At 43.4% G+C, this 26,057-nt stretch overlaps 1 protein-coding gene across 2 annotated transcripts in view; it reads right to left on the reverse strand.

The window, feature by feature from the left end:
- Positions 1-26,057, reverse strand: part of GNB1 (G protein subunit beta 1) — a 98,981-nt gene that overhangs the window by 21,582 nt on the left and 51,342 nt on the right. For both annotated transcript variants that reach the window (XM_060259716.1, XM_060259717.1), the window contains exons 3-6: positions 22,702-22,809; positions 11,988-12,026; positions 6,472-6,578; positions 4,007-4,070 (exon numbers count right to left, since the gene is read on the reverse strand). In XM_060259716.1, coding sequence (XP_060115699.1) covers positions 4,007-4,070; positions 6,472-6,578; positions 11,988-12,026; positions 22,702-22,758 — 267 coding nt within the window. In that variant the 5' untranslated portion in view covers positions 22,759-22,809. The remainder of the gene's footprint in view (positions 1-4,006; positions 4,071-6,471; positions 6,579-11,987; positions 12,027-22,701; positions 22,810-26,057) is intronic.

The following is a 26,057-nucleotide window of genomic DNA, read 5'->3' on the forward strand; positions in this document are numbered from 1 at the left end:
GCTGGAAGAACACAACTTGCCCCATGATAATTAGCAAGGGCGCCATCTGGACACTCCACTTCAGATGTCAAATCGCTTGGGGCCAGCCCTTGGCCTTAATGATGACTCATTTCTAAAGTTCTTTTTGCATCTCAGGGTTAGGTAATGTAGCTTTTCCTCTCATTTATATCTCCAATGTAATTCATCTCTTCTTTCAGTGCTCTAGTGAAAGGGGGGGTGGTACAAGCCAAGAAGGCTGAATGATCCAATCACAAAGCCACGCATGTCACAGAAACACTCAACCCTTTTCATTACTTTTATGACCGCTTTGCATTTACATGGCATTCGCAGCCTGCATCCACTCCCCCCTCCCCTTACCACCTATGTATCTCTGGCCAGTTTCTACATACCCTCCATGCATCTGACGAAGAGAGCTGTGTTTCTTGAAAGCTTATGCTACAACATAATGTGTTAGTCTTAAGGGTGCTACTGGACTCTTTACTTCTTTGCAGCAACAGACAAACAGGGAAGGCTAACTCCCCTGGATCTATGTTGCAGAAAGCATCTAACTTCAACGCCTTAGTGATCATACAGTATGCAAACAGAACAAAGAGAAGGAGGCGCTCTCACAACCGCCAGGAACTAGCTAGGTGCAGCTGACAAACTTCTAAATATCTTTGTGGAGTGAATTGAAAGCCCTTGTTATTGTTATGGTGACAAAAGCAGCTCTTTAAAAAAACATTTCAAAATTTCGAGCTGTTGCCATATTTTTGGAGCCAGAATCAGTTACGCAGCTCAGGGGAAATGTTTCCGTTTCTAGATGTTAACATGAAATTTTTAGAAGCCCAGGCAGTTGGGACGGCTCCAGCTCCAGCTGCGTACAGAGTTTGTTGATCATAGATCTTTAAGCCTTTATTTAGAGCAGGGATGAGCCTTCCAAGCCTTCAAGCCACACCATAGCTCTTCCCACTCCTGTTTTTGTTACATGCGACCAAAGGTAACAGTTACTGTGGCACCTGTAACTAGGGGTGTGCAACCCCCTCCGCCCCTCCCAAAAAACCCCCCAGTATTTTTCAGGCTTGGATATACTGAAACCCGCCCCCCAAAATTGGTATTTTCTGATATTCCTGAATTCCAATTCAGGTATCAAATTCAGTAAATCTTGGGGGTTGCCACATTTTTTTTAAGCTCCATTATACACTACGGACGTCATTATAGTCCATAGTCCCCATTGGGTAGTGTGGAAAATAAATCCAGGGGTACCTGGGGTTCTGTGGGATGTTTTTTCAAGTTTCAGGGGGTCCAATTCTGTGGGCACCAGAAGAAAGTGCCCTTATCCTCCATTGTTTCCAATGGAGGGGGGAAAGGGCATTTAAAAGGAATGTGATCCTTTCAAATGCCTTTTGCAAACTACAGCTGAACTCCAAAAAGGGATCATAGCGGTGTTGGATAGCCGGATAAATACCATGGCTAATATCTGATTGAAAAAAATAACTGGAAAATATATTCGGGGGTGTGGGCTGGTTCAGATAAACCAAATCCACACCCCTATCTGTAACTGACTGAGGTGCAAATCAGAAAAAAAACAAAACACCCCAGTTCAGACCTCACTTCTATATCAATAACCTAGGGTGGAACCCAGAGGTATGTCCAGAGTTTCGGGCCCACCTAGAAGAACTTCTTCCTCTTTCCTATATTGCTGTGCCCTTTTCTAAAATCACAGTAACTTTCTAAGGGGCACAGGGAGTTTGCATGTGCTGCTGTTTAACCAACAGAAGTCCACCAAAGTCTCCGTGAGTGCTCAAGGAAGAACTTTGTGGTTCCCTGGATCCTGGCCTTAGAATTTCTGCTTTTCCCTCATGCCCCATTATTCCTTCTCTTCTCATTCTCAGCTTCCTGTTGCTCCATGCCCATACTTGCTCAAGCTGGAGATGCTGCATTTGTTGCATGCAAGCTGGAGGTGCTGCATTTGTTGCATGCCCAGAAAACTGCTATGAAGTAACACTCTTGAGTTCTTTTATGTCATTTTGATTGGGGATTAGAGGAAGCAGCATGTGCTGGGTTTCATCTGTCAGCTGCCAAACGTGGGGCTGCAATAGATTCTATGCTCCACTGTTTAAAAAGACAGCTATTTATAATCAGCTAAGAACATCTACAGGGCATCCAACAAAAGTGTCTCAAAATGGTTGCTTGTATTGCATCACTACAAAAGAACATGTTTCTACAAGCACTTCCCCCCTCCCCTCTTTTTAGGGCCGTCATCGTGCACCCTGCACAACTGCTTAGCTACAGCAGTGCTGCTTGGGAGATATTTTTAGACTCTACTTTGTACGTGTAATCTATTCAGTGACTTATGAAAATACTAATCTAAATCTACATTTTGGTTATTGCAGAGTTGTCGTCCAATTTCCTGGATTTGATGAATGCTCTCCACTGACAAAACACACAAAATGGGGAAGGAGCATGCATGCGCAAAAGGAGAAACAGAAATAATGGTCTCTGATTAGATCAGGGGCAGGGAATTTCCAGTCTGTTGGGGACTTCCTTTGGTAGAGGGGGTTTTGCCAGCTTCAAATGCCTGACCCCCATCGGGGCACCTAAACTTGTGCTTGCTTGCTCTGGAGGAGAGGCACTGGGGGAGTGGGAAAAAACCACTTCGCTTTCACAAAGCTGGCCAGAAGTATGTACATTGCACCAGCCATAAAAATAAAGGCGCCATGGCGGAGGGGGGTGGGGTTACACATAACAGTTAGCCCCTCTTCTACTCAGTGAAATTGGATCAAGTTTAAAACAGATTGATTGCACGGGGGGGGGGGGGGCTGTACAAAAAGCCCAGCAGGAACTCATTTGCATATTAGGCCACACCCCCTGACACCAAGCCAGCTGGAACTGCATTCCTGCTCAAAAAATGCCCTGGACTAAGCACTCTTTAGACACTCATAATCAGGATGATTTTATTCCCACTTTTAGGGTGGAAGCAGGGATTCAAATCTGAATCAGTGAGTGACTGTGAGAACAAAAAGCAGTGCAAGTTGGCCGGTTCTGGACAAACAAGCGCTAAGTGTAAGGGTACCATTGTGTATATACGTTGTCAAGTGAATGACAATGCATACTGGAACAGAGCTCAATTAAGAGCACACAAAAGTGAGGGGATGACTTTGTGAGATGCAACAGCAAACACCTGCCCAATGGGCCTGTCAAGCCATTTGCAGAATCTACCATACAAATCCCCCCACTCTGGTAATAATTCTTTGAAGGCTTCAGCATGATGGCCAAATCCTTAAAACATGTCCTTCTCCTTTCAGGAGACTGGGGGAAAGATCTCAAAAGTCACTACAGTCTCTCTCTACCCAAGATTGATCGCACTAGGGAGAGCCAGTTTGGTGTAGGGGTTAAGTGCGTGGACTCTTATCTGGGAGAACCGGGTTTGATTCCCCACTCCTCCACTTGTACCTGCTAGCATGGCCTTGGGTCAGCCATAGCTAAGGCAGAGGTTGTGCTTGAAAGGGCAGCTGCTGTGAGAGCCCTCTCAGTCCCACCCACCTCACAGAGCGTCTGTTGTGGGGGAGGAAGATAAAGGAGATTGTAAGCCGCTCTGATTCAGAGAGAAGGCGGGGTATAAATCTACAGTTGTCTTCTTCTAGTGTTCACTAGCAGTTTCACACAATATAAAACAGCCCTCTATGTTAATAACACCTTTTATAACCAAGTGCAGGTGACGTGCAACTGCAGGTAAGATGAGAAGGTGCTCCCCCTCTTTGTTCCTTTTTCACCAAAGAGGTTTCAGCTTGAGTGACCACGCTTTCCTTCTCACCCAGCATTCGTTTCCAAGGAGGGGGAAATAACTGTTTTGGTTTCCCTTCTATCACCTCGTCTCCCAAAGCAGCTAAGACTGAGCTATTCCTTGGCTCATCTGATGCCTGCCCTTCCCATGGTCCTCTTTGCAAAGGTTTCTGCCTTTTGGTTTATTTTTCCTGTTTTAAGTCCAACTGTAATTAAGGAGCAGAAGCAAGCTAATTGCGCGTACCTTGTTTGTGGTGTAGCTGTCCCAAATGATAAGCTTGCCATCCTGTGATGCACTAACGAGAAGCCTGGAGGAAGGAGGGAAAAAAACCCAAGAGATTATGAGGTGAAGAAAAGGCGCATCAGATGGACATGAAGATAAATAACTGGTTTCAGTCAGAGACTTTAGCTTTGTGTCTTTCTTTGTACTCCCTGAGCCTGTTCACAGGATAGGGTGGAATAAAAATCAATTATGGAGCAGAGGTCCATCAATGGCTATTAGCCACAGTGTATGTGTGTATATAAAATTTTTGGCCACTGTGTGACACAGAGTGTTGGACTGGATGGGCCGTTGGCCTGATCCAACATGGCTTCTCTTATGTTCTTAATTAAAATAAAATAAATTTTTTGGTATCTATTACTTTACATCATTTGTATAGCATTTTTTCATATGGGAAAAAGCTCTCTTGCCTTCGTTTTGTGGTGTCATCTTTACATTATGTAGTTGGGAATTCTTGTTCTACAAATGGGAAGACCGTGAGAGTGGCACATATCCTGCCATTCCATGCACAGAACACAGAATTATCCTGAGTTTTTCTCTGTTCCTGCAGACCCTCCCAACCCCTGGAAAGATCATTCCCAGCTGGAGCACGGAAGGACAAGGTGTCATTTCAATCCCCTTGACTCTCCTCTCTACAGTCCACTGGGCCAGGCCATCTATTCCGCCACAAAGATACTACAACTCTGGGAAAGGAGCATGAGAAAACTTCTGGTAATGGACGGTTGGATGCACACCGCTGAAACTGCCCACGGAACTCATAGCTGAGGGAAGGACCTCAGACTTCAAGAGCTACGCCTAGTCAGTGGTTCAAAAAGGTCCTTAGTCTATTTTGTCCATTAAACAGATTTCCCATATTTTCCCTTGCCACTTTTCTATTGTTGGACTGCTAGAAACTTTCTAGTCCAAAATCCATTTTTTTGTTGTCAGTCCTCCGTTTAGAGAAGAAGTCGTTTGAGGAAGTGTGGAATCTTATCGAAGATTATCTGAGTGAAAATAAAATTTTGCCTAGAAATAATGAATATAGAGTGTGTAGCTTATGTTGTAAGGTGCGATTTTCCTTCTTTTGATTCATCTATACTATTGATATTTTATAAGATGTGCTCATATTGAGTCACAATGTTAGGTCATGTGGTTCTAGGTTCATAATAATATTTTCCTGTTTGCAGATTTTCTTTTTTAGTTTTTGGATTATGTTTCTTCTCTTTTGTATCTGTAATGCAAAAATTCTTTCTTAATAAAAATAAATGAATAAAAAGGTTCTTGGTGTGATGGCTGCAGCATGTAATACATAGAATTCTGCTGGGAGTCTAATACACTTCTGACACGCTTGTATACCCAGACCTGTTCTATTCTTGTCTTAAGGATATAGAGACCTAGGATTCTGTTAAGATGCTTAACTGCAGCACAGATTTATTTAACTTGTGTAAACAAGCTCAAGTGGATTAATCAGATTGTTTTTTTATTAGATTAAAAAAGAACTCCCTCCAGTAATTTCTGCTGATTCCATCAGCAGCAGACAAAATTCACAAATTGAAATGAAGAAGAGAAAACCCAGAGGTTGGGGAGGAAAGCTAAATGCAAATGGTTGGATTATACTGTAGGGAAAAAACATTTATAATTTTTTAAAAAATCTTATGAGGAAATAGGATTATATTGCAGTAGCCAATACCAACCCTGGATCTAGGAATAGTTAAACTGTCAGGAATTTAGAAAATTATTTAAGAGCAGCCACAAGGCCCTGGTCTAACTTTAGAATTCTTCTGTTGCCACATCTGCCTCTGTCTTTTTCAAGCAAGGAGAAAATGGCAGCAGTGCATCTCTGAAGCTGCATTTTAGCTGTGCTGCCAGCACAGGAGAAAAGAGGGAGAGAACACCGATTGCTAAATCTCCCCCCGCCTCTAGAATAGGAGCTTGGATTATGACACTTCCTATGAAGTCACTGCCATGGTCCTTGCACAAAAATGGAAATTATTTCCCTTCCATTTTACAGCAAAGACAGCAGAACCTCAAAACCTTCTCTCTGGCCTCTCCTGTTCCTCCCTGTCTAAATCTGGATTGTAAACTACTTGAGGCAAGGACAAGCCTCTTGTTTATGCTATTCTGTAAAGTGCTGCTGGGGGGGGGGGGGGGGGGGGGGGAAGAGAGATATAAATAATAAATGAATAAGCCAGGGAAAGACATCAGCAAAACCATTTGATGATGGTTTATTCTGAACACATACCAGAGTACAAAGAATGCTGCCCATGTGTTTTCGTTTCACTCCCCCCACCCCCCATCCCAGCTTCACTTCTCAATCTGCCCAGGGGGTTATAGGAAAGACAGAACAGGAAGCACGAAAGCTGCCCTGAGCCCTTTGCAAGAAGGGCAGAAAGTAAAAGCAGACACTGGTGGTTCTGGCACTAAACAAAAAACAACAAACCCAAACTCACCTGGAATCAGTCCCCCAGTGCATTGCATAAATTTTAGCCAAGTGTCCCCGCAGTGTTCTTCTAGTGCGCATCTGAATACGACCCACTGGATCAATGTTGGCTGTGATCTGACAGGGAGGTTAATAGTTATATGTAAGGTTAAGCCACACAGCACACAAAGTATCACTTAACCAAGAAAATTTTTAACCATGTTACTCCTTGTTTCAAAATACATACACATAAAGTAACACCCTCTCTCACACACACAAAGACAGATAGACAAATTCAGAGAAACATGACTTCCCTGGCAGCCAACTAGCTATATCTGTCTGTCTGTCTGTCTGATTTATATCCCGCCCTCTCCCGACGGGCTTAGCGTGGCTAACAACAGTTAAAAACTTTAACTAACAAATATAGAATATTAAACAGTAAAATATATAATAAAACATTTAAGTCCTGCCAGTCCGAGTAGACACAATACTAGGGTCTGATTCAGTATAAGGCAGCTTCATATATAACATGACAGAAAGAACCTGGAGACAGCTGCTGGGAAAGTTCCCCCACCACCACCTTTTCCAGTCACTGTATCTTAAAAAAGGACATTGCAGAACTGGAATAAGTGCAGAGGAGAGCAATCAAGATGATTAGGTGGTTGGAGCACCTTCCTTAAGAGGAAAATCTGAAGAGTCTGGGAATTTTCAGTTCATTACTAAAGGGGAACATGATAGAGGTTTATAAGATGATGCATAGGGCAGAGAGCGAGAGTTGACAAAGAGAAATGTTTCTCCCTGTCCTAAATTACTAGAACTTGATGACATCCAATGAAGCTGGTGGGCAGTAGGTTCATGACGGACAAAAGGAATACTACTTTACACAGACTGTGATGAAAATGTAGAAATTGCTGCCAGAGGATGTAGTGATGGTCACAAGAATAAACAATTTTTAAAGGGGAATTAGATTCATGGAGGATAAGTCTATCAATGGCTCTTAGCCATGGTGACTGCAGGGAACCCTCCACATTCAGAGGCACTAATGCTCTAAATCTCAAAGCCAAGCAGCAACATCAGGGGAAGGCCTCAGTCTCTATAGCCTGTCATTGGCCATTCAGAGGAACTGGTTGGCCACTGTGTGAGAAAGGACAGCAGACTAGATGGACTATTGGTGTGATCTAGCATGGGTTTTCTTAAGTTCTTAACTTTGCCTATTTTGTCAACTGTTTGGAGCAGGTCAACCCCACTGGAACTACTACCTTTCACCCTTGTTGGATCCCACTAATCTGGCAGAAACTACGGCCGGGATCACCTCTGGTTTAGGAGTGGAAAGGGAGGAACTGCAGGCTTCCTTGCTTTCAAATACGATGCTTCTGACAGCAGTATCTAAGCAGAGCTCTTTCAAGCTACAGGGACCATAAGGCAAACTGTTGATAAGCTGTTTTTGAACTGTTGCGCTGCTGTTCTGGTTTTCCAGAGCATTCCTGACATGTGATTGTCCAGCCGCTGCTTAAAGACTGCCAGTGAGGGGCACTGCTGAACAACTCTTACTGTTAAAAAGTTTTTCCTATGCCAGTCCTCTCCTCTGCTGCCAGAAGGAACAGCTCCCTGCCCTCCTCTAAGTGGCAGCCCTTCTAATACTTCAAAAAAGCAATCATGTCTCCCCCCCACAACCTCCTCTTCTCCAGACTGAATATCCCCAAGTCCCTTAGCCTTTCCTCATTGGGCTTGCTCTCCATGGTTACTCGGAAATAATCTACAGTGAGCACTGTGCCAACTACTGTCTACACATGCACAGGATTGCAGTTTTAGTTTAAAGAAAGAAGATATTGGATTTATATCCTGCTCTTCACTCTGAATCTCAGGGTCTCAGAGCAGCTCACAATCTCCTTTATCTTCCTCTCCCCACAACAGACACCCTGTGAGGTAGGTGGGGATGAGAGAAGCTCTCCCAGAAACTGTCCTTTCAATGACAGCTCTGGGATAGCTATGGCTGACCCAAGGCCATTCCAGCAGCTGCAAGTGGAGGAGTGGGGAATCAAACCTGGTACTCCCAAATAAGAGTCCACGCACTTAACTTCTACACCAAAGTGACCCTTCTTTCTCACATCAGACTTTCTAGTTAATACAATTCAGACTATCCCTGAAGTTTCCAAGGGTAGCCGTGCGGGTCCATAGTGGAACAACTAGATTCGAGTCCAGGAGCACCTTAGAGAACAACAAGATTTGGGGGAGGGGGCACAAGCTTTCCAGCATTAGAGCTCCCTCAATTAGATGAAAGGAGCTTTGACTCTCAGAAATCTTGTTCTCTGTGGTGCTGCTGGACTCAGATTTAGCCATGTAAATCAGTGGACTCTTTTCATCAACTTAATTTATTAACTAACATCATGTATCCCCTGCCTTCCTCCCCACAAAGGACACTGAAGTGGTTTGACACACTCTCCACTTCTCTTTTATCCTCACAACAAACCTATGAGGCGGGTTAACTCAGAGTATATTACTGGTCCAAGGTTTCCCAGCAAGCTGCCAAGGCAGAATGGGCATATGAATCAGGACCTCCCAGATCTGATTTGGACACCCTAACCACCAGCTCCTATTAAACACACTATATTTTAATGTATTCTTTGTTTCTAATGGCAAACTAGAATGTTGTTTATAATGTATGTTACATGTTCAAAGGTAAATTAGATGGACAGGAACACCTCTGGGGAAGGCATGTTCTCAGTTTAACCCAGACCTGCAAGTAACAGAGCAATGAAAAGCGTCCATTTATTGCCTTCATTCTCCCATCACCATCATTCTCCCATTCTGAGATGTTACTATTTTGTTGGTTTCCTAAGCATATGCTATCCAGAGCAAATGTTCTTTCAGTTTGTTAATTTCACTATGAGTTGTTTTTTCTAAACTAAAACTTCAGTATTCAGGTTAAATTGCCACGTTGGCACTTTGCGATAAATAAGTGGGTTTTGGGTTGCAGTTTGGGCACTCGGTCTCTAAAAGGTTCACCATCACTGCACTAAGGCATCATGCACTTGCCGTAAGTAGCCTCTAATCCGTGGAAGATTATGCCATGAAGTAGGGTTTGTATAGAGGAGCAGTGGCCAAAGGAAATGTCCTTCAAAGCATTTCCCATCATGTGGCCAAATGGGGGGGGGAAATGCGGCCAAACAGTATGCTGCACGGGAATTCTGAAGTTTCTCATATTTTCTCACACCCCTCTTTTTAAATGCCAGTGTATTTCTGTCTCCTTGTAACAAAATTATTTCGCTAAAGCACATGGGCAAATAATCTGTTTCCTCTTGAAATCTGTCAAGGCAGTTTAGCAGGGCAAAGGCTGCTTTCTGGATATAGAATTCCTACACAATTGCCTCTCTCAACTGTAAATACGCAGTATGGCTCTTAGAAGTTCACCAGTCTTTATTACAAGCATATGGAAACTATTCATTCAGCAATTTTTTGGTGAGTCTGCCAAAGATGAGCATTTCCCATGGAACATGATGCAAAAGGGCCTCAAATCTCAAACCAGAGATAAGTTTAGGAGGCTAAATCTACAGCCACAGTTGCTTCCATGGCAACTCTCTCACACACATATACATACAACTTTGGGGGAAAGAAACACCACAAACCACAGTTCAGAAGGATAGCAAGGCAAAGCTCAACTCGAAATTGTTCTGAAATAACAGCCGCACGCCCATTTCAGTCTATGGGGTGGCTTGCTCCACTGCATTCAAAAAACGCCCAATGGCCTTCACACTGTGGGTCCCAGAGGCATCAAGCTATTGTTCAAACTCAGAATACAAACTGTACTGTGAATACTGCTGCTGGACAAGCAATATATGCAACATGATACTTGCATTAGACTCCAATGAACCAGAGATGGATGAACTCCTTCACAGGTCAGATTCTAGCTCAAACAAACAGAGTCATTTGAGGATAAAATCAATCAAAATAGCTTGTTTTATCTGAGCTGCAATCTGAGCTGTTCAAGAGCTTGGAACACCATGGTGCACCCAATGATGTCACTAGAAGTGCTACAGGGTGCTAGGTGCCCCCCCCCCCCCCCCCGCAATCCCTTTTCCTCCTTTCCTTCACCCATGCTGCAGGAGAGTGATATGATGGCAGTGGCAAAGAAGAGAGCAATCTTGCTGCCGTTGTCCCATTTTGCTTGCTCCCTCACTGAGTCCACGCTGAGAACTGTAGCACTGAGAATGACTGATCATTAAAAGTAAGGTGTCTTGAAAACTACAGTTCCCAGGATACACTGGGAGGCAGGAATGGATGGAAGGAAGACGAAGGGATGACCTGCAAGAATCCTCTCCCCTCTGGGCTGCCTCGCGTTGCAACTGCACTGCTGCCCCTCAGAAGGGCACTTTAAACTAGGATGGGCAGGAGAGGAGGGGAACGGGGAATTCTCTGGCTCAATTTATCATTCGAGCCGAAGAGAATTTCAGGAACTGGGAAGCTCATCTCACTTTGAAGACTGGCTTTCCAAGCTTCTGAAGGCCATACAAACAAGGTAAAAGGAATAACAATGAATATCTATTATTAAACTTGAAAGAACCTTCTGTCACATGTAGGCCTGGTAACGCCAAGAACAGGAAATGTTTCTGGACATGTACCTCACAATTTTAATATTACATTTCTATTCATCTTCAGACATGGGCATATTTCTACATCCAATCTTAAGCATACACATTGTGCTCCCATTCCCTTAAACCACTGCTAAAAGGTAGACTCCAGCTTTCACCAGAGTTTACTGTCCACCCTCAGTTTTAAAGCAGACCATCTCTAGTTAACAGTATACACACACCAGTTAGCATCAATACAGATTACAATTGGTGCTGATACAGGGTAAATACAGGGGAGGAGGCTAAATATACACTCAGGCGTGTAATTCCACAGCCCGCAAGCCATGATTCAAAGATAAACAGCATTATACCTGCATCACCTGTCCTGAAAAAGGCAACCTGGCAAATGGCCCTTGGGCATGGATCACACATGCAAGGAGAATGAAGCAATGGACTGCACCACTTCAGGCTGCAGGAGGTATATTACCCTTTTGGAATGCTCCTGCATAAACTTCCTGCAAATGGAAAACCAAAACAGCGAGCAAAGAGAGGAGGGGATAGGACCCCCCCTCGCTTCTCAGTTAGCTTTGTACTGACACAAAGTGCTGCTGCTGTTTGTTTTTTTTTAAAATGTGAAGGAACAATCAAAACTTGAGACTCGCCACCTGTACTCTGAAGAGAGACACAATTCATTCTAGCACCTCAGGAGCCTGCTACCATTACTCCTCCATTCTCCTGCATGTGTGAACCAGATGTTACACAGTGGTAAGTGAGGCTTACTTGAGTAGAATTTATTACTGTATAGGCAGGACTACCTGCTGTTGACAGAACGTAACAAGGAGTGTATTACATGTAATACCTTGAGACATGTTCCTTTGGAAAAAAGTTAATAGGTATCTTTAAAAATAATTAATTGCTTTCCTAAACAGCAGATAATGTTTTTGAACTCATTTAAAATAAGGTTAAGAAATAAATTTACCTGGGCCAATGTAGCATCAGCACACGCTTTCCTAGCATCCTGGAAAAGGGGAAATTAAGAGAGATCACGTCAGAGAATGGGAAATCGAGGAAATTAGAACTATCACAAAACAGTTTTTTTTAAATGAAGACACCTAGCTTATCTTTTTTACAGCCATCCAAAAGCAGTGAGGGGACAATCAACATGACAAAGAACTCATGAAGTTCAAGGACATCTCAGAAGAGGACATTTTGAAAAGGTCACAACTTACAATCCACCAGGAATTCAGAGTAGAAATGACTAGAGATGGAACAACACCTTCTGACATCTCTTTCTTCCCCTCCGCTCTGTCCCACCCACCCCACCCCACCCCACCCATTTTCAAAGCTGGGAAAAGCTAAGTGTTGAAAATGGAAGTCATCAGCATTGTAGCAAACAAAATAATCACAACTCAAAAAATACACTGCTATCACCAAAGCCAGAAAGAGACGATTTTTAAATAGCCCTTTGAGAGAGCTGCTACTTCCTATGGCGCATGTACATCCTCCTGCCCTGTGTCACCTTACAACATCACATATTATCTTACACAGTTAACAGAACATCTTGCAAGAGAGTAATGGAGAGCCCAGCGCAATAGTTTAAACCCCTAAGAAGGAAAACATTTTGGAAGAGTCCTTTCTCATTTTTCCAGGTTTTTTTTTAAAACATGTCCTAGGGGACGAGCAAACAGGGAAAGAGAGCCCATTTCTTCCACAGTGACTTGAGTTGTCTAGAAACAATTGCCAAGTTATATTTATCAGTCTACGTTACTAAGTTGTTTTAAGTTGAAACGTAATTACGGAAAACATAACAGACATGAAGATCTCACAAAGACTAAAGCAAGGATAATCTCTGTGTGAAATCCCTGTCCCTGGGCACAGATCCAAACATCACCAAGTACATAAGGCTGCATTGTCCTTATTTATACAATACTGTATGTAGAATAAATGAAGTCTCCTTTCCGAACTGTGTCTCATTACGGTTGCAGCCACTGGGGAGTCCCACTACTGAATGCTATGTTGCTTAACAGAAAAACATTCAGTATTCTACCTTAACTGTTGTGTGCTGCATATCAGGCACACACACACAAATAAATGAACTTCCGCAGATAAACTCACAGATGCCTTATGGTGACGCAAGCAATTATAATCATGAAACTGTGACCACTAGGACTTTAAATGGGTGGAATGCTTGGGAATCCTCAGCACATTCATCCTTAACAATCCTCTAGTGATCGTGGGTTTGGACAAACAATGAGATGCAAAAACTCAAGCACAAGGTGTTTATCACATTTATCTCCAACCTCCTCCTCCTCCCACCAGAGGATCAAGAAGGCTTGTAGAGCCCATTTGGTGTAATGGTTAAGAGTGATGGACTCTAATCTGGAGAACTGGGTTTTATTCCCCACTTCTCTACATGCAGCCACCCGGGTGGCTTTGAGTCAGTCCCAGTTCTCTCAGAGCTGTTCTCTCAACAGTGGTTCTCTCAGAGCTCTCTCAGCCCCACCTACCCCACAGGGTATCTGTTGTGGAGAGAGGAAGGGAAAGAGTCTGTAAGCTGCTCTAAGACTCTGAGTGAAGGGCAGGGTATAAATCCAACTCCTCCTCCTCACAATCATAGAATCATATAAGAATCATGGAAGGTACCTCCAGGGCAATACTCCCTTCTAAGCTGTGGAGTCTTGTGAGCAAAAATTCTACTTTTTGAGCTACTGGCATTAAAATTGTGAGCCACTGCATAAATTAGTTTGCTCCAAGGCCATTTTTCCTGAGCTAAAACCAAAAATGTGTGTGCTGGAGGCTAAAAAACTGTGAGCTAGCTCACACTAACTCAGCTTTGAGGAAACAATGCTCCAGGGTCATCTAGTCCAATACCTGCACAATGCAGGAAATTCACAAATACCTCGCACACCCACATACATCCCCAGTGACCCCTACTCCATGCCCAGAAGCTGGCAAAAACCTTCCAGGATCCCTAGCCAAACTGGCCTGGAGAAAAATTGCTGACTGACCCCAAAGTGGTGATCAGCATTTCCCTGGGTGTGTAAGAAATGACCACGAGAACTAAGCACTGATGCAACACTTCCTGCCCTCCTTATAATTTGCCTAGTTCACAGAATTAGCATTGCTGTCACATGGTCATCTAGCCTCTGTTTAAAAACCTCCAAGGAAGGAGAGCCCACCACCTCCTGAGGAAGCCTGTTCCACTGAGGAACCCGTCTGTCAGGAAGTTCTTCTTAATGTTTAACCAGAAACCCTTTTGATATAATTTCAACCCACTGGTTTTGGTCCACAATTCTGCACCATCTTCTATATGACAGCCCTTCAAGTACTTGAAGGTGGTGACCATATCACCTCTCAGTCATCTCCTCTCCAGCTCCTTCAACTTTTCCTCATAGGACTGGATCTAAGGAGAGCCAATTTGGTGTAGTGGTTAAGTGTGCGGACTCTTATCTGGGAGAACCGGGTTTGATTCCCCACTCCTCCACTTGCACCTGCTGGAATGGCCTTGGGTCAGCCATAGCTCTGGCAGAGGTTGTCCTTGAAAGGGCAGCTGCTGTGAGAGCCCTCTCCAGCCCCACCCACCTCACAGGGTGTCTGTTGTGGGGGAGGAAGGTAAAGGAGATTGTGAGCCGCTCTAAGACTCTTCGGAGTGAAGGGCGGGATATAAATCCAGTATCATCATCTTCTTCACTCTGTAAGGAAGGTGAGTGAGGCTGAGGGTACATGCATGAGTGGGCATTTTAACAAGGTTTCCTCAGTCAAACACACAAAATGCCAAAAAATATCAGCTTCTGTGCAACCTGAGTATAGCTATCATGGAAAGATATAAGAACATAAGAGAAGCCATGTTGGATCAGGTCAATGGCCCATCCACTCCAACACTGTGTCACACAGTGCCCCCCCAAAAAAAATCACTCACTACTTGATGTGAAAAGGGTATATTGTATCAATCCTCAGTGCTGGAGCCTATTACTAAAACCACGTATTCCTGGACATGAATCCGGCTTTCTAAGCAACGGCTCAACAGTATTTGTTTGCCTTCTTCTAATTGTGATTCTTTCATTTCAACTCTATGGGAATGATTCTTCAAAAAGGGGGGGGGGGACAGGAAACATCAGCAAACTGCACTTGCCTTGTCAGTAAAAGGATGGGTTTCATTATTTATCAAGAGACAAAACAGTGCAAACCACTGCAGTGTAGGCAATCATTACCATTATTGCCTCTCCATGAATGTCGTTTTCCTTGCCCCGACATATAAAACCACCAAGCATCAATGGGGTGTTGAAACAAATGCAGCGCAAAGTTACCGAGGAACAGACAAGGTGGATCACAGAGATATAACAAGAACCACGCAAAATGAACTTTCCAGCTCTCAGCTTCCTTGCTGAACTCCCACTAAGTTCATTGGTCCTTGTGCAGGAGACGTTTCCTGTGAATTGTGTTTACAGTTAATTTTACATAGGTCACCTCACACTTAGTGAAGCCAAGAAACCCCACCAGCTCAAGAACCTCCGCTGCACTCTACTCTCTCCTCAGTGTACCTCAAACTGTGCCGTGTATTTGTTCTTACTTTAAACAGACAGCTATACAGGAAAGCAAATACAGAAAACCTGCCCACTGGAGCCAAAACCTTTCGTTATGTTTAAAGAAATTTAAAATTAATGAAGGCCAGAAGACATGGATATTAATTTCTTCAGCTGGTTATGTATACAATGGCTGAATAATTTGTGGTGTGTTCCGCAATCATCATTTATATGGATGGATTTCACATTAAGTTATTTTATTTAGCTTACAAAAGGGGCGGGGAGAAGATGTTACAGTGATTACAGAGGCTTCTTTTGGAGAATCTACTCAATGTCATGATGATCATAAAATGGATTAATTTAGCCTCACAGACACCCAGTTTTTACTCCTACGTCTCCTCTACCCCAGGGCTCCGCCAACAAATTACTCTTGGTCTACTCCAATTTCTGTCAACAAAATTTTGCATTGCGTAAGAAACAGGTTTTTAAAAACCCGTCATAATGTACACCTCTGTGTGTGTGTGTGCACGCATGCACATGCGTTAACTGCCAGTCAAGTTACTTCCAACCTATGGTGTCCCTATGAATCGATGACCTCTCAAATGTCCCATTGTTAACAGCCTGGCTCAGGTCTTGCAAACCAAAGGCTGTGGCTCCCTTGATTGAGCCAATCCATCTCATGTTAGGCCTTTGTCTTTTCCCGCTGCCTTCAAGTTTTCCTAGAATTACTGGCTTTTCCAGCGACTCTTGTATTCACAGAAAATGATCTATGACAGCCTCCGTTTAGTCATTTTGGCTTCTAGAATCAGGCCTATGGTAAAGGCAGCGGGCGTCCTACTCCATCAGTTGGCCCTATGTGGCAATCCATCTGTGCTATGGCATAAATTTATTTTAGTCACTATCCTGGTTCATATAATATGTGTCCAACTGAGCCGCCATTTTAGAATTTTATAATTTATAATCTGCTGTGATCTGTCTGGTTTTAATTGCCATTTTATATAGTTTTTAGAATGTTGTTATCCGCCCTGAGCCCATCCTTGGGAAAGGGCGGTCTATAAATTACCAAAAATAAAAAAAAATAAAAGAATCATAAAGTTGGAAAGGACCTCCAGGGTCATCTGGTCCAACCCTATGCACAATGCAAAAAGGTCACAAATACCTCTTCCCCCCCACACGCACACCCAGTGACTTGTTCCATGCCCAGAAGATGGTAAAAAAATCTCCAAGATCCCTGGGCATGTAAGAAATGGCCACAAGAACTAAACACTGTTGCAACCCTTCTTGCCTTCCTTCTCATGACCTGCCTAATTCAAAGAATCAGCATTGCTGTCAGATGGCCATCTAGTCTCTGTTTAAGAGACTCCAAAGGAGAGCCCAGCACCTCCCAAAGAAGCCTGGTCCAGTGAGGAACCGCTTTAATTGTCAGGAAGTTCTTCCTAATGTTTAGCCGGAAACTCTTTTTATTTAATTCAACCTGGTTCTGGTCCGCCCTTCTGGGGCAAGAGAAAACAACTCCGCACCATCCTCTATATGACAGCCCTTCAAGTACTTGGAAGACGGTGATCATATCACCTCTCAGTCGTTTCCTCTCTAGGCTAAACATACTCAGCAATCTTTCCTTATAGGACTTGGTCTCCAGACCTTTCACCATATGAACATATGAACATATGAAGCTGCCTTATACTGAATCAGACCTTTGAAGACCTACTGAAGACAGTCAGTGTTGTCTTCTCAGACACCATCTTCATTGCCCTCCACTGGAACATGTTCCAGCTTATCTATCTATATCCTTCTTAAACTGTGGTGCCCAAAACTGAATACAATACTCTAGGTGACGTCTAACCAGAGAAAGTAATACCATCATTTTGTGTGATCTGGACACTATACTTCTGTTGATACAGCCCAAAACTGCATTTGCCTTTTTAGCTACCACATCACACTCCTGACTCATGTTCATTGTATGGTCTGCCAAGACCCTTAGATCAGGGGTGTCAAACATGCAGCCTGGGGGCTGGATCAGGCCCCTAGAGGGCTCCTATCAGGCCCCCGAGCAACTGACTTTCGTCTGCTTCCTTCTTCCTCTCTTGCTTCCTTTGCCAGACTCTCTCAATCGCACAACAGAGCTACTGAGCCTCTCTTCCTGCTATTGGCTGAGGCTTCTCCCCCTCCTGGTCCCTTGGGGAAGGAAGGAAAGAGACAGAGCTTCCTTTGCCCAGTTCCCTGGATCACTTGGGAAAGATACAAAGAAAGCACCTTTAAGACCAACTAAGCATGTTTGAAGTTTTTTTTAAAAAAAAAATCTTTGTGTTTGTGTCCTTTATAAAGTGTATATCTCTGCTACCTGGCATTACATTTTATGACACACATGGCTCAGCCCAACAGGGTCTCATTTATGTCAGAACTGGCCTTCATAACAAATGAGTTTGACACCCCTGCCCTAGATCCTTTTCACATATACTACTGCCAGCGGAAGTCTCTCTCATCCTGCATTGGATTTTTCCTACCTAAATGTAGGACTTCACATTTATCCCTGTTAAAATTCATTTTATCTGTTTTAGCCAAGTTTTCCAGTCTGTCAAGATCATCCTTGGGACTCTTTAGCTTGGAGAAACGTCGACTGTGGGGTGACATGATAGAGGTTTACAAGATAATGCATGGGATGGAGCAAGTTGAGAAAGAAGTACTTTTCTCCCTTTCTCACAATACAAGAACTCGTGGGCATTCGATGAAATTGCTGAGCAGACAGGTTAAAATGGATAAAAGGAAGTACTTCTTCACCCAAAGGGTGATTAACATGTGGAATTCACTGCCACAGGAGGTGGTGGCGGCCACAAGTATAGCCACCTTCAAGAGGGGTTTAGATAAAAATATGGAGCACAGGTCCATCAGTGGCTATTAGCCACAGCGTGTGTGTATATATAAAATTTTTTGCCACTGTGTGACACAGAGTGTTGGACTGGATGGGCCGTTGGCCTGATCCAACATGGCTTCTCTTATATTCTTATGTTCTTATCCTGTATCCTAACTCTGTCTTCTACTACACATTTGCTACCCCTCCCAATTTAGTATCTTCTGCAAATTAAACAAACATTCCCTCTATACTTTCATCCAAATCATTTATGAAGACAGATCCTTGAGTCACTCCATTTGTCTCCAAGAGGATGAGGAACCAGCCTTGAATGGGGCACTGTTGGTGCTGGCTCAGAAGACGGGAAACCTTGGGGTGGTCCTGGAAGCCTCGCTTTCTATGGAGGTCCAGGTCACCACAGTTGCCAGTCAGCCTTTTATCATCTTCAGTAAATATGGCAACCCTATCTCTCTCTCCAGGACTTGGCCACAGTGACCCATGCAACAGTCACTTCCAAGCTTGATTACTGTAAGTCACTTTATGCAGGCTTACCCTTGAAGCTGATCCAGAAACTCCAGGTAGTGCAAAATGCAGTGATGCACCTACTGACTGCAGTGTCTGTGCAAGTGCAAATTCAGCTGATACTAGGCCAATTGCACCAGCTACCAATTAAATACCAGATCCATTTCAAGGTGTTGGCCCTATGTCCTTTAAAGTCCTATGTGGTCTGGGACAGGCATATCTAACAAGCTGCCTCTCCCCATATGTGCCCTGGAAAGCCTTGTGCTCAGTGGACCCTCACTTGTTGGTTGTCTCTGACCCAAAGGATGTCCATTTAGCCTTAACCAAGGCCAGGGTTTTTTCTGCCCTGGCACCAGCCTGGTGGAACATGCTCTTACCTGAACTCAGGGCCCTGTGGGACCTATTACAGTTTTGCACGGCCTGTAAAACAGAGCTGTTCCTCCAGGCCTTCAGTTGAGGCAGGAGGCACCCAACTATTTGGCCTCCCCTGCTGAAGCTTCTAGCTGCGCACTACCCACATAAATCTAGACTTCATTGTTTACTTTATGGCCTAGCTGCTTCCAGTGACTCCAGATTCCACATTTTATTATCTCTGTACTACCGGCTTTTAATCGTTTTCTTTATATTAGTATAACTGTTTATATTCGTATAACTGTTTAAATAGTCTGCTTGCAGGGAGGATGCAATATAAATCAAAACAAACAAAAAACACGCGCTAGTTGGGTATGAACTAACAACTAGTTATAGATCCACCTAATAATAATAGGATCCAAACTGCATATCTAGGGAGAGTTCAGCTCAATGGTCTTCAACATTTCCAAACCCAAGACTCACCCCCTCCACACCCAGGCAACAGCAAGGAACCCACAGAGTTGCATGTATCTAACAGGAGGTAACAGGCAGGAAGAGGAGCCCCACCTTTGTCAAAAGGAATCCTCTTCACCGAGAGGCCTCATCTCACTATCTGCTGCTCTTGTCAGTGTGTGTGCAACGAGAGGCAGGATATGTGGAGGCTTTCTTCTCTATGCATATAGAGCAGCGGCAAATACACCCAAAAATGGGTGTGTGCCATTTTTTAAAAGGGAACTCTATAAAGGCTTGGCAACCCATCTGAGGGAGCAAAGACATAGGATAAAAGCCACTGGTTTACTTAAATGCTTCTGATTGTAACACATGGGGGTCTTGGGGCTGCATGTCCTAGGCAGTGTCTGTACAGAGTTCTAGACTCCTCAGCCCCTAATGAAAGGAAAAAACATTTCCAACAATATAGTAACCTGCTTGGCTATAATCTCAAAAGGTTAAAGTTATGATCTCATAACATGATTCAGTAAAAACAGACAAGCTACGTTCTGCTCTTTACCACCTGACATCCTGAGTTCTCATGAAAAAGGGGATTAGAATGTAAATGTATTGTTGTAGAAGACAGTGAAGGCTTAAGAATTCTGGGGAAGCCATCTTCTCCCCCCACCCCCACTCATCCGTGCTGGTGCTATCGTTGGCAGTCAAGATGCTGCTGAGTCCAAACTGGTAACTGACTGCACTTCAAACTTTAAAAGCCTCTCTTGATATTTATTGTCATGAGTTCAGAAAGCTAAAATCCAGTCTGATGAGACCCTGACCACTTAGTTACATGCGGCTTTTATTTACAGAAAGTCTGCCAGCTCAGATGTTCTTCCTGGTTTATTTACACTATTGCAGTTGCCAACAAAGTTTGATTGGGGGGGGGGGGGGGGAACCAAACATTTATAGTCTTGTTTCAAAAAACACCTTTCAGAAAATGAACACAGGGGACTTAAAATGAAGCCACTCCTTTGAAAATTTACTTCACCCATGGGGTGGGAACAGACTTGCAGAAAAACAAAAAAAAAGCTATAAGCCACAAAGCCAAGACAAACACAAATATACAGTAGGGTAGCTGTGTTGATCTGAAGCAACAGAACAAAGTTTGGGTTCGGCGACACCTTTAAGACCAACGTTTAATTCTGGGTATAAGCTTTCGTGTGCATGGACACTACTCGAAAAAAGAATTTTAAGTTATTGTAACACTCAGGACAATGGAGCCCCCAGGGCATAACAGAGATGTCAGATCCTTATCTCACTACACATACCAAGTCACTCAGTTCTTGCATCTGTTTGTTAATCCTTTTTTTATCTGTATGCTAATTTGCTACAATTCACTGGTTTTACCCAGGCCTCAGATTCTGCAGGAGCTCACAGGAGTGTAGCTCCTGAACCTTTCTGAGGGTTCCCCCTCCCCCTTCCCACCTTGCCTACTGAATAGTAGGTGCAGCTGCATAACAATCCCTGGATGAGCTCCACCACCTACTATTTTTCTACAAAATGACCCCTGGTTTTACCAACTGTTTTAATCCAGTTTTAGTTACACTTATCACTCAGTTAACTTATGCATCTTAACTCCAATTAGCCCCTCCTGGCAACTCATCCCCCTCCCCACAATGTGTAAAGGCTGGCCAAGTCTGAAGAAGTGTGCATGCACAAAAAAATCTTATACCTAGAATTAAAAGGCGGCACTGGACTCAAACTTTGTTTTATAAATATACAGTGTTTTACATGACCTACAACTTCAATGCTAATCTGACAAGATGACCTAGTTTTATTGTTTGCACATGCTTTTGACTAGGAGGAAAGAAATCAAACTTATTTGCACTACAGAATTTTATTATGTGCCTCGACGGCAAATAATGCTTTAACCTATCTTCTGAAGCGTCTGAGAGGAAACTCATTCACAAAAAAGAAAAGAATATTCGCTCATGATAATGTTTTTAAAAAGTGGATTTACATTTAAATAGCTTCGTTATAGGCATGAGACTGCAGAGTGGGAAAGGTAAACCTCATTCGCACCTATTCCTTCGAGAATGCTTGCATTCTAAATAAAAAGAAAAGACAGTCTTCTCAACTATGATCACTAATCCGGAAAGCTAAAATTCAGTTTGACGAGGCTCTTGACTACTTAGTCCCAGGGGTCTGCATGCCGCACTTCAATGTTAACCTTACATAAGGGGTTGATTGCACTTAATTTTTTTTTGCACCACCGTAAAGCAACAGGCAACAGATTGAGAAAATGGCAGAAGAGGGGGAACCAAGACAAAGAAAAGAGCAAATTCTGAAAAAATTCCGCAGCGCTTTACAATAATTTTAAAAAAAGAAACATATGAGAAGACAATAAAGAAACAAATAAGCAATAATACTATTGGCAGAAAGGAAGTGGACAAGTAATAAAAGAAGAAACCAAAAAAGGGCAAAGAGTAGCTAACTTCAGGAAGATTTCTACCCCACTATCACTGTAGCATTAAAACCTGGCAACCCTATGCAGGAGTGCAACAAGAACTAAGAAGTGGTGGATGCGGATGGGACTGAGTTCACGCTCTGATTTAAAAAACTCTTCTGCTTGTCTGACCGCTTGCTTGCAGCACCTGTAGTCCGGAGGGCTCCTGAAAGAGGCTTCCTGTGGACCCCCCCCCCTTCTCTTTCACAAGCCACAAAGCCTGATTATGCCAACCTCTGAAATAAGAGTATTAGGCTGAAGCCTCCAGACTGTAAATCACTGTGCATATTACATGCTATTCTTCCTAGACCAAACCATCAAGGACAAATGAATGAAGTCTGCGCAAGTATACTTGCATCACAGTATACCAGTCACAGTGAAAAAGCAAAAGTGGTAAAGAACAAAAATGTTGGAAACCAAATTAAAGCTATAGTAGATACACACACGTTAGTACTAAAAGAGCACCAGATTTAGGACAGGTGAACCAGAGAGAACTTCATGGAGTACTACATACTCTGATTTGGTTTTTCAGTTGCTCCGCCTCCTGGCGTAACTGGTCAAGTTCGCTCATCTTCCCGTGCTAAAGGTGCGCTTCGATGACACCCCTCAGTTGCTCAAAAATCTGGAAATTAATGAGAGAGAGAAACCAAAATGGTGAGGCCAATTGCTTCAACACACACAATTAAGCCTTACAGACTAAGGGATAGAAACACAAAGGCTTACAATGTTTTTCTTTTTCTTTTTTTAAATAACTTTTGCTCCAAAGTACTTCCAATGTAAACCAAGAAAACTTCACTCTGTGACCAATGCTCCCTCTGAGCTGTGGAGTTTTGTGAACAAAAAGTCCACTTTGTGAGCTACTGGCATTAAAGTTGTAGACAAGTTGCACCTTTAAGACCAACTAAGTTTTATTCAGAAAGTAAGCTTTTGTATGCGCTAAGCAGACTTCGTCAGACAAAAATGGAATGGCAAGCAATTCTAGAGAAAGTGGGTAGTAAGTTGGTATGTAGAGACATGGAAATGTTTTTAGCAGATTAAAAGAATCACAAATTGGGGTCTGTGTTTGCTAGTTAGTGCTAGCGTTAAAGTTGTGAGCGACTGCATAAATTAGTTTGCTCTGGGGCCATCCTTCCTGAGCTAAGACAAAAATGTGTGAGCCGGAGGCTAAAAAACCGTGAGCTAGCTCACACTAAACTCGGCTTAGAGGGAACACTGTCTGTGACCCACACTGATCACGTAAAATTACCTATTTCCTCTTAATTTGCATAAGTTATTCTGATTTTGCTAACAGCAAGAGAAGAACTATGAAAGGTGTTGCACTTCAGCCGATTACCACAGGAAATCTGTTCAATCCTTTTGTTTCTGAGGTTATGGCAGGAATTCCCCACATGCTTTCCAGAAAGTCTTTGCAAACTTAAAGACTGGAAAGATTCTTTTAAAAAAACTCTCAGAGATTAGAAGTGCAAACCATTTGCTGTGCTTTGGAATTACAAACTTCAGGAGGATGTTAGACCACACACTTTAAAACAAGGGTGTCAAACAAGCAGTTTGGGGGCCGGATCAGGCACCCGGAGGGCTCCTATGAGCCCCCCCCCCCAAAGCAACTGGCTGTCATCTGCTTCTTCCTCCCTCTTTCTTGCTTTCTTCTGCATAACAGCTTGCTTTGCAAGGCTTGGTCAATTGCACAGGAGCTACAGAGCAAAACCTCTGTTTTCTCCATTGGCTGAGGCTCCTCCCTTGGGAATGAAGGGGGGAGGAAGAGCTTGCTTTGCCAGGCTCTCTCAATTGCACAGCAGAGCTACTGAACCAAACCTCTCTTCCTTCTATTGGCTGAGCCCCCCCCCCCACCGTCCCCTAGGGAAGGAAGGAAAGAGGCAGAGTTTCCTTTGCCCGGTTCCCTGGATCCCATGGGAGAGATACAAAGAAAGCATCTTTAAGACCAATGAGTGCTAATCTTTTAAACATGTTTTAAGTTTTTTAAAAATATATATTTGTGTTTGTCTGTGTTCTGTATACAATTTGTATCTCTGCTACCTAATCTTAAATAGGTACACACACATGGCCCAGCCCAACAAGGTCTCATTTATTTCAGATCTGGCCCTCAAAACAAATGAGTTTGACACCCCAGCAAGTCATTAATACATCAGATCACAGGGGGAAAAAGTGTCTGACTCCATATTCCTTTATCTTGTGTGAAGGAGAAATACATAATTTATTAAGAAACCAATAATGTAAATGTTTGTATTTCACAAATGGGAAATACTGTATACTTTTTTCCTATCGCTTTAAGAGAGGTTGTGTTTTTACATGTTTTAAATGAAGGCCAAGAATCTCAGGAGCTGATCATCACACCCCCATCTGACTGCAGCAAACACATCGCCCTGGGCAATAGGCATTCATACTACTTTTGAGACCGCCTGCTGTTCCATAAGCGATTTAAAAAAAAAAATCAGGGAAGACAGTATCAATCAGCCATTCCGAACATTTACAAGATGTTCTGATGCAATGTGCGCTTCTCTTAAAGCCAGCTGTCACCCCTCCCTCCGCAGTATCACAAGCCACCACAGCACAGTCCCCAAAGTTGACTCAGAAAAACAGTACTTGTATGATTTGGCCGTTATTACTCCAAGTGCCTGAACTCCACCCTGTTTCGTGATAGTCCAGCAGAAGGGACTGATAACCTGAGTCCCCTCACAACACAAAACTGAGAACAGCTCTCTGGGACCTGGACATTAGAACAGTTTGTGAGCATTTCCAACCCATATCCCTCAAGGAACAGAATACCAAAGATTAGGAGATTTTAATTTCACTTCTCCAATTTTATTCTGATCAAGGTCATTAAGTGGAGGGCACTCAATTCTTCCCCCGCAAAATCCCCACCACCCCATATCTCAATTGCAGCAACGGGGGTGATGGTCTTGCTGGAGTGAATGGGTAGGGCTCGCAGCAAGCCTGTCATGTAAAAACATCAGATGGGGGTGGGGAGAGAGAAGATTTATGTTTGGAAGAGGTTGCCTACTTATGCAAAAGTGTCTATTTTGGGCAGAAATACCACCCACGCTGCAATACCAGAAGGCTGGAAAAATGCTTCAAATTCCCAGGCAACCTATCTCCCGAGGTCTTTTCAGCCCCACAAGAAACAAGATTGTTGTTCTAAACACTGATCACCATCTGCTCTGAAAAGTAACTTATGCCCCTTCACAGGTGATATTGAAAGAATTTTGATTCTGAGCTTAAGAATCAAAATTGAGAGCCAGTTTGGTGTAGTGGTTAAGTGCGTGGACTCTTATCTGGGAGAACTGGGTTTGATTCCCCACCCCTCCACTTGCACCTGCTGGAATGGCCTTGGGTCAGTCATAGCTCTTGTAGGAGTTGTCCTTGAAAGGACAGCTGCTGGGAGAGCCCTCTCCAGCCCCACCTACCTCACAGGGTATCTGTTGTGGGGGGAGAAGATATAGGAGATTGTAAGCCGTTCTGAGTCTCTGATTCAGAGAGAAGTGTGGGGTATAAATCTGCAGTTCTTCAAACGCACCATTTAACCTTTAAGCTATCATAGGACAAATTAGCCCAATTCCAGCAAACTAAAAACCTTTGCCACAGTGTTTGGATTAGACACACAGGCACTTCTGAGATCACATGTTAAATTAAGGACACCTCTAAGCAGCATAAACACAGATATAAAGCGGTTACTACACTTGACAAATTACGTACACACACACATCAAGTTGCAGCCGACATACGCTGATCACGTAGGGTTTTCAAGGCAAGAGGTGATCAGGGATGGTTTGCTATTGCCTGACTCTTCATAGCAACCCTGGATTCTCCTTGGTGGTCTCCCATCCAAGTACTAAGGAAGTACTAACCACCTAC

Source organism: Heteronotia binoei, chromosome 18 (assembly GCF_032191835.1).
Source record: "Heteronotia binoei isolate CCM8104 ecotype False Entrance Well chromosome 18, APGP_CSIRO_Hbin_v1, whole genome shotgun sequence".
Taxonomy (NCBI): Eukaryota; Metazoa; Chordata; class Lepidosauria; order Squamata; family Gekkonidae; genus Heteronotia; species Heteronotia binoei.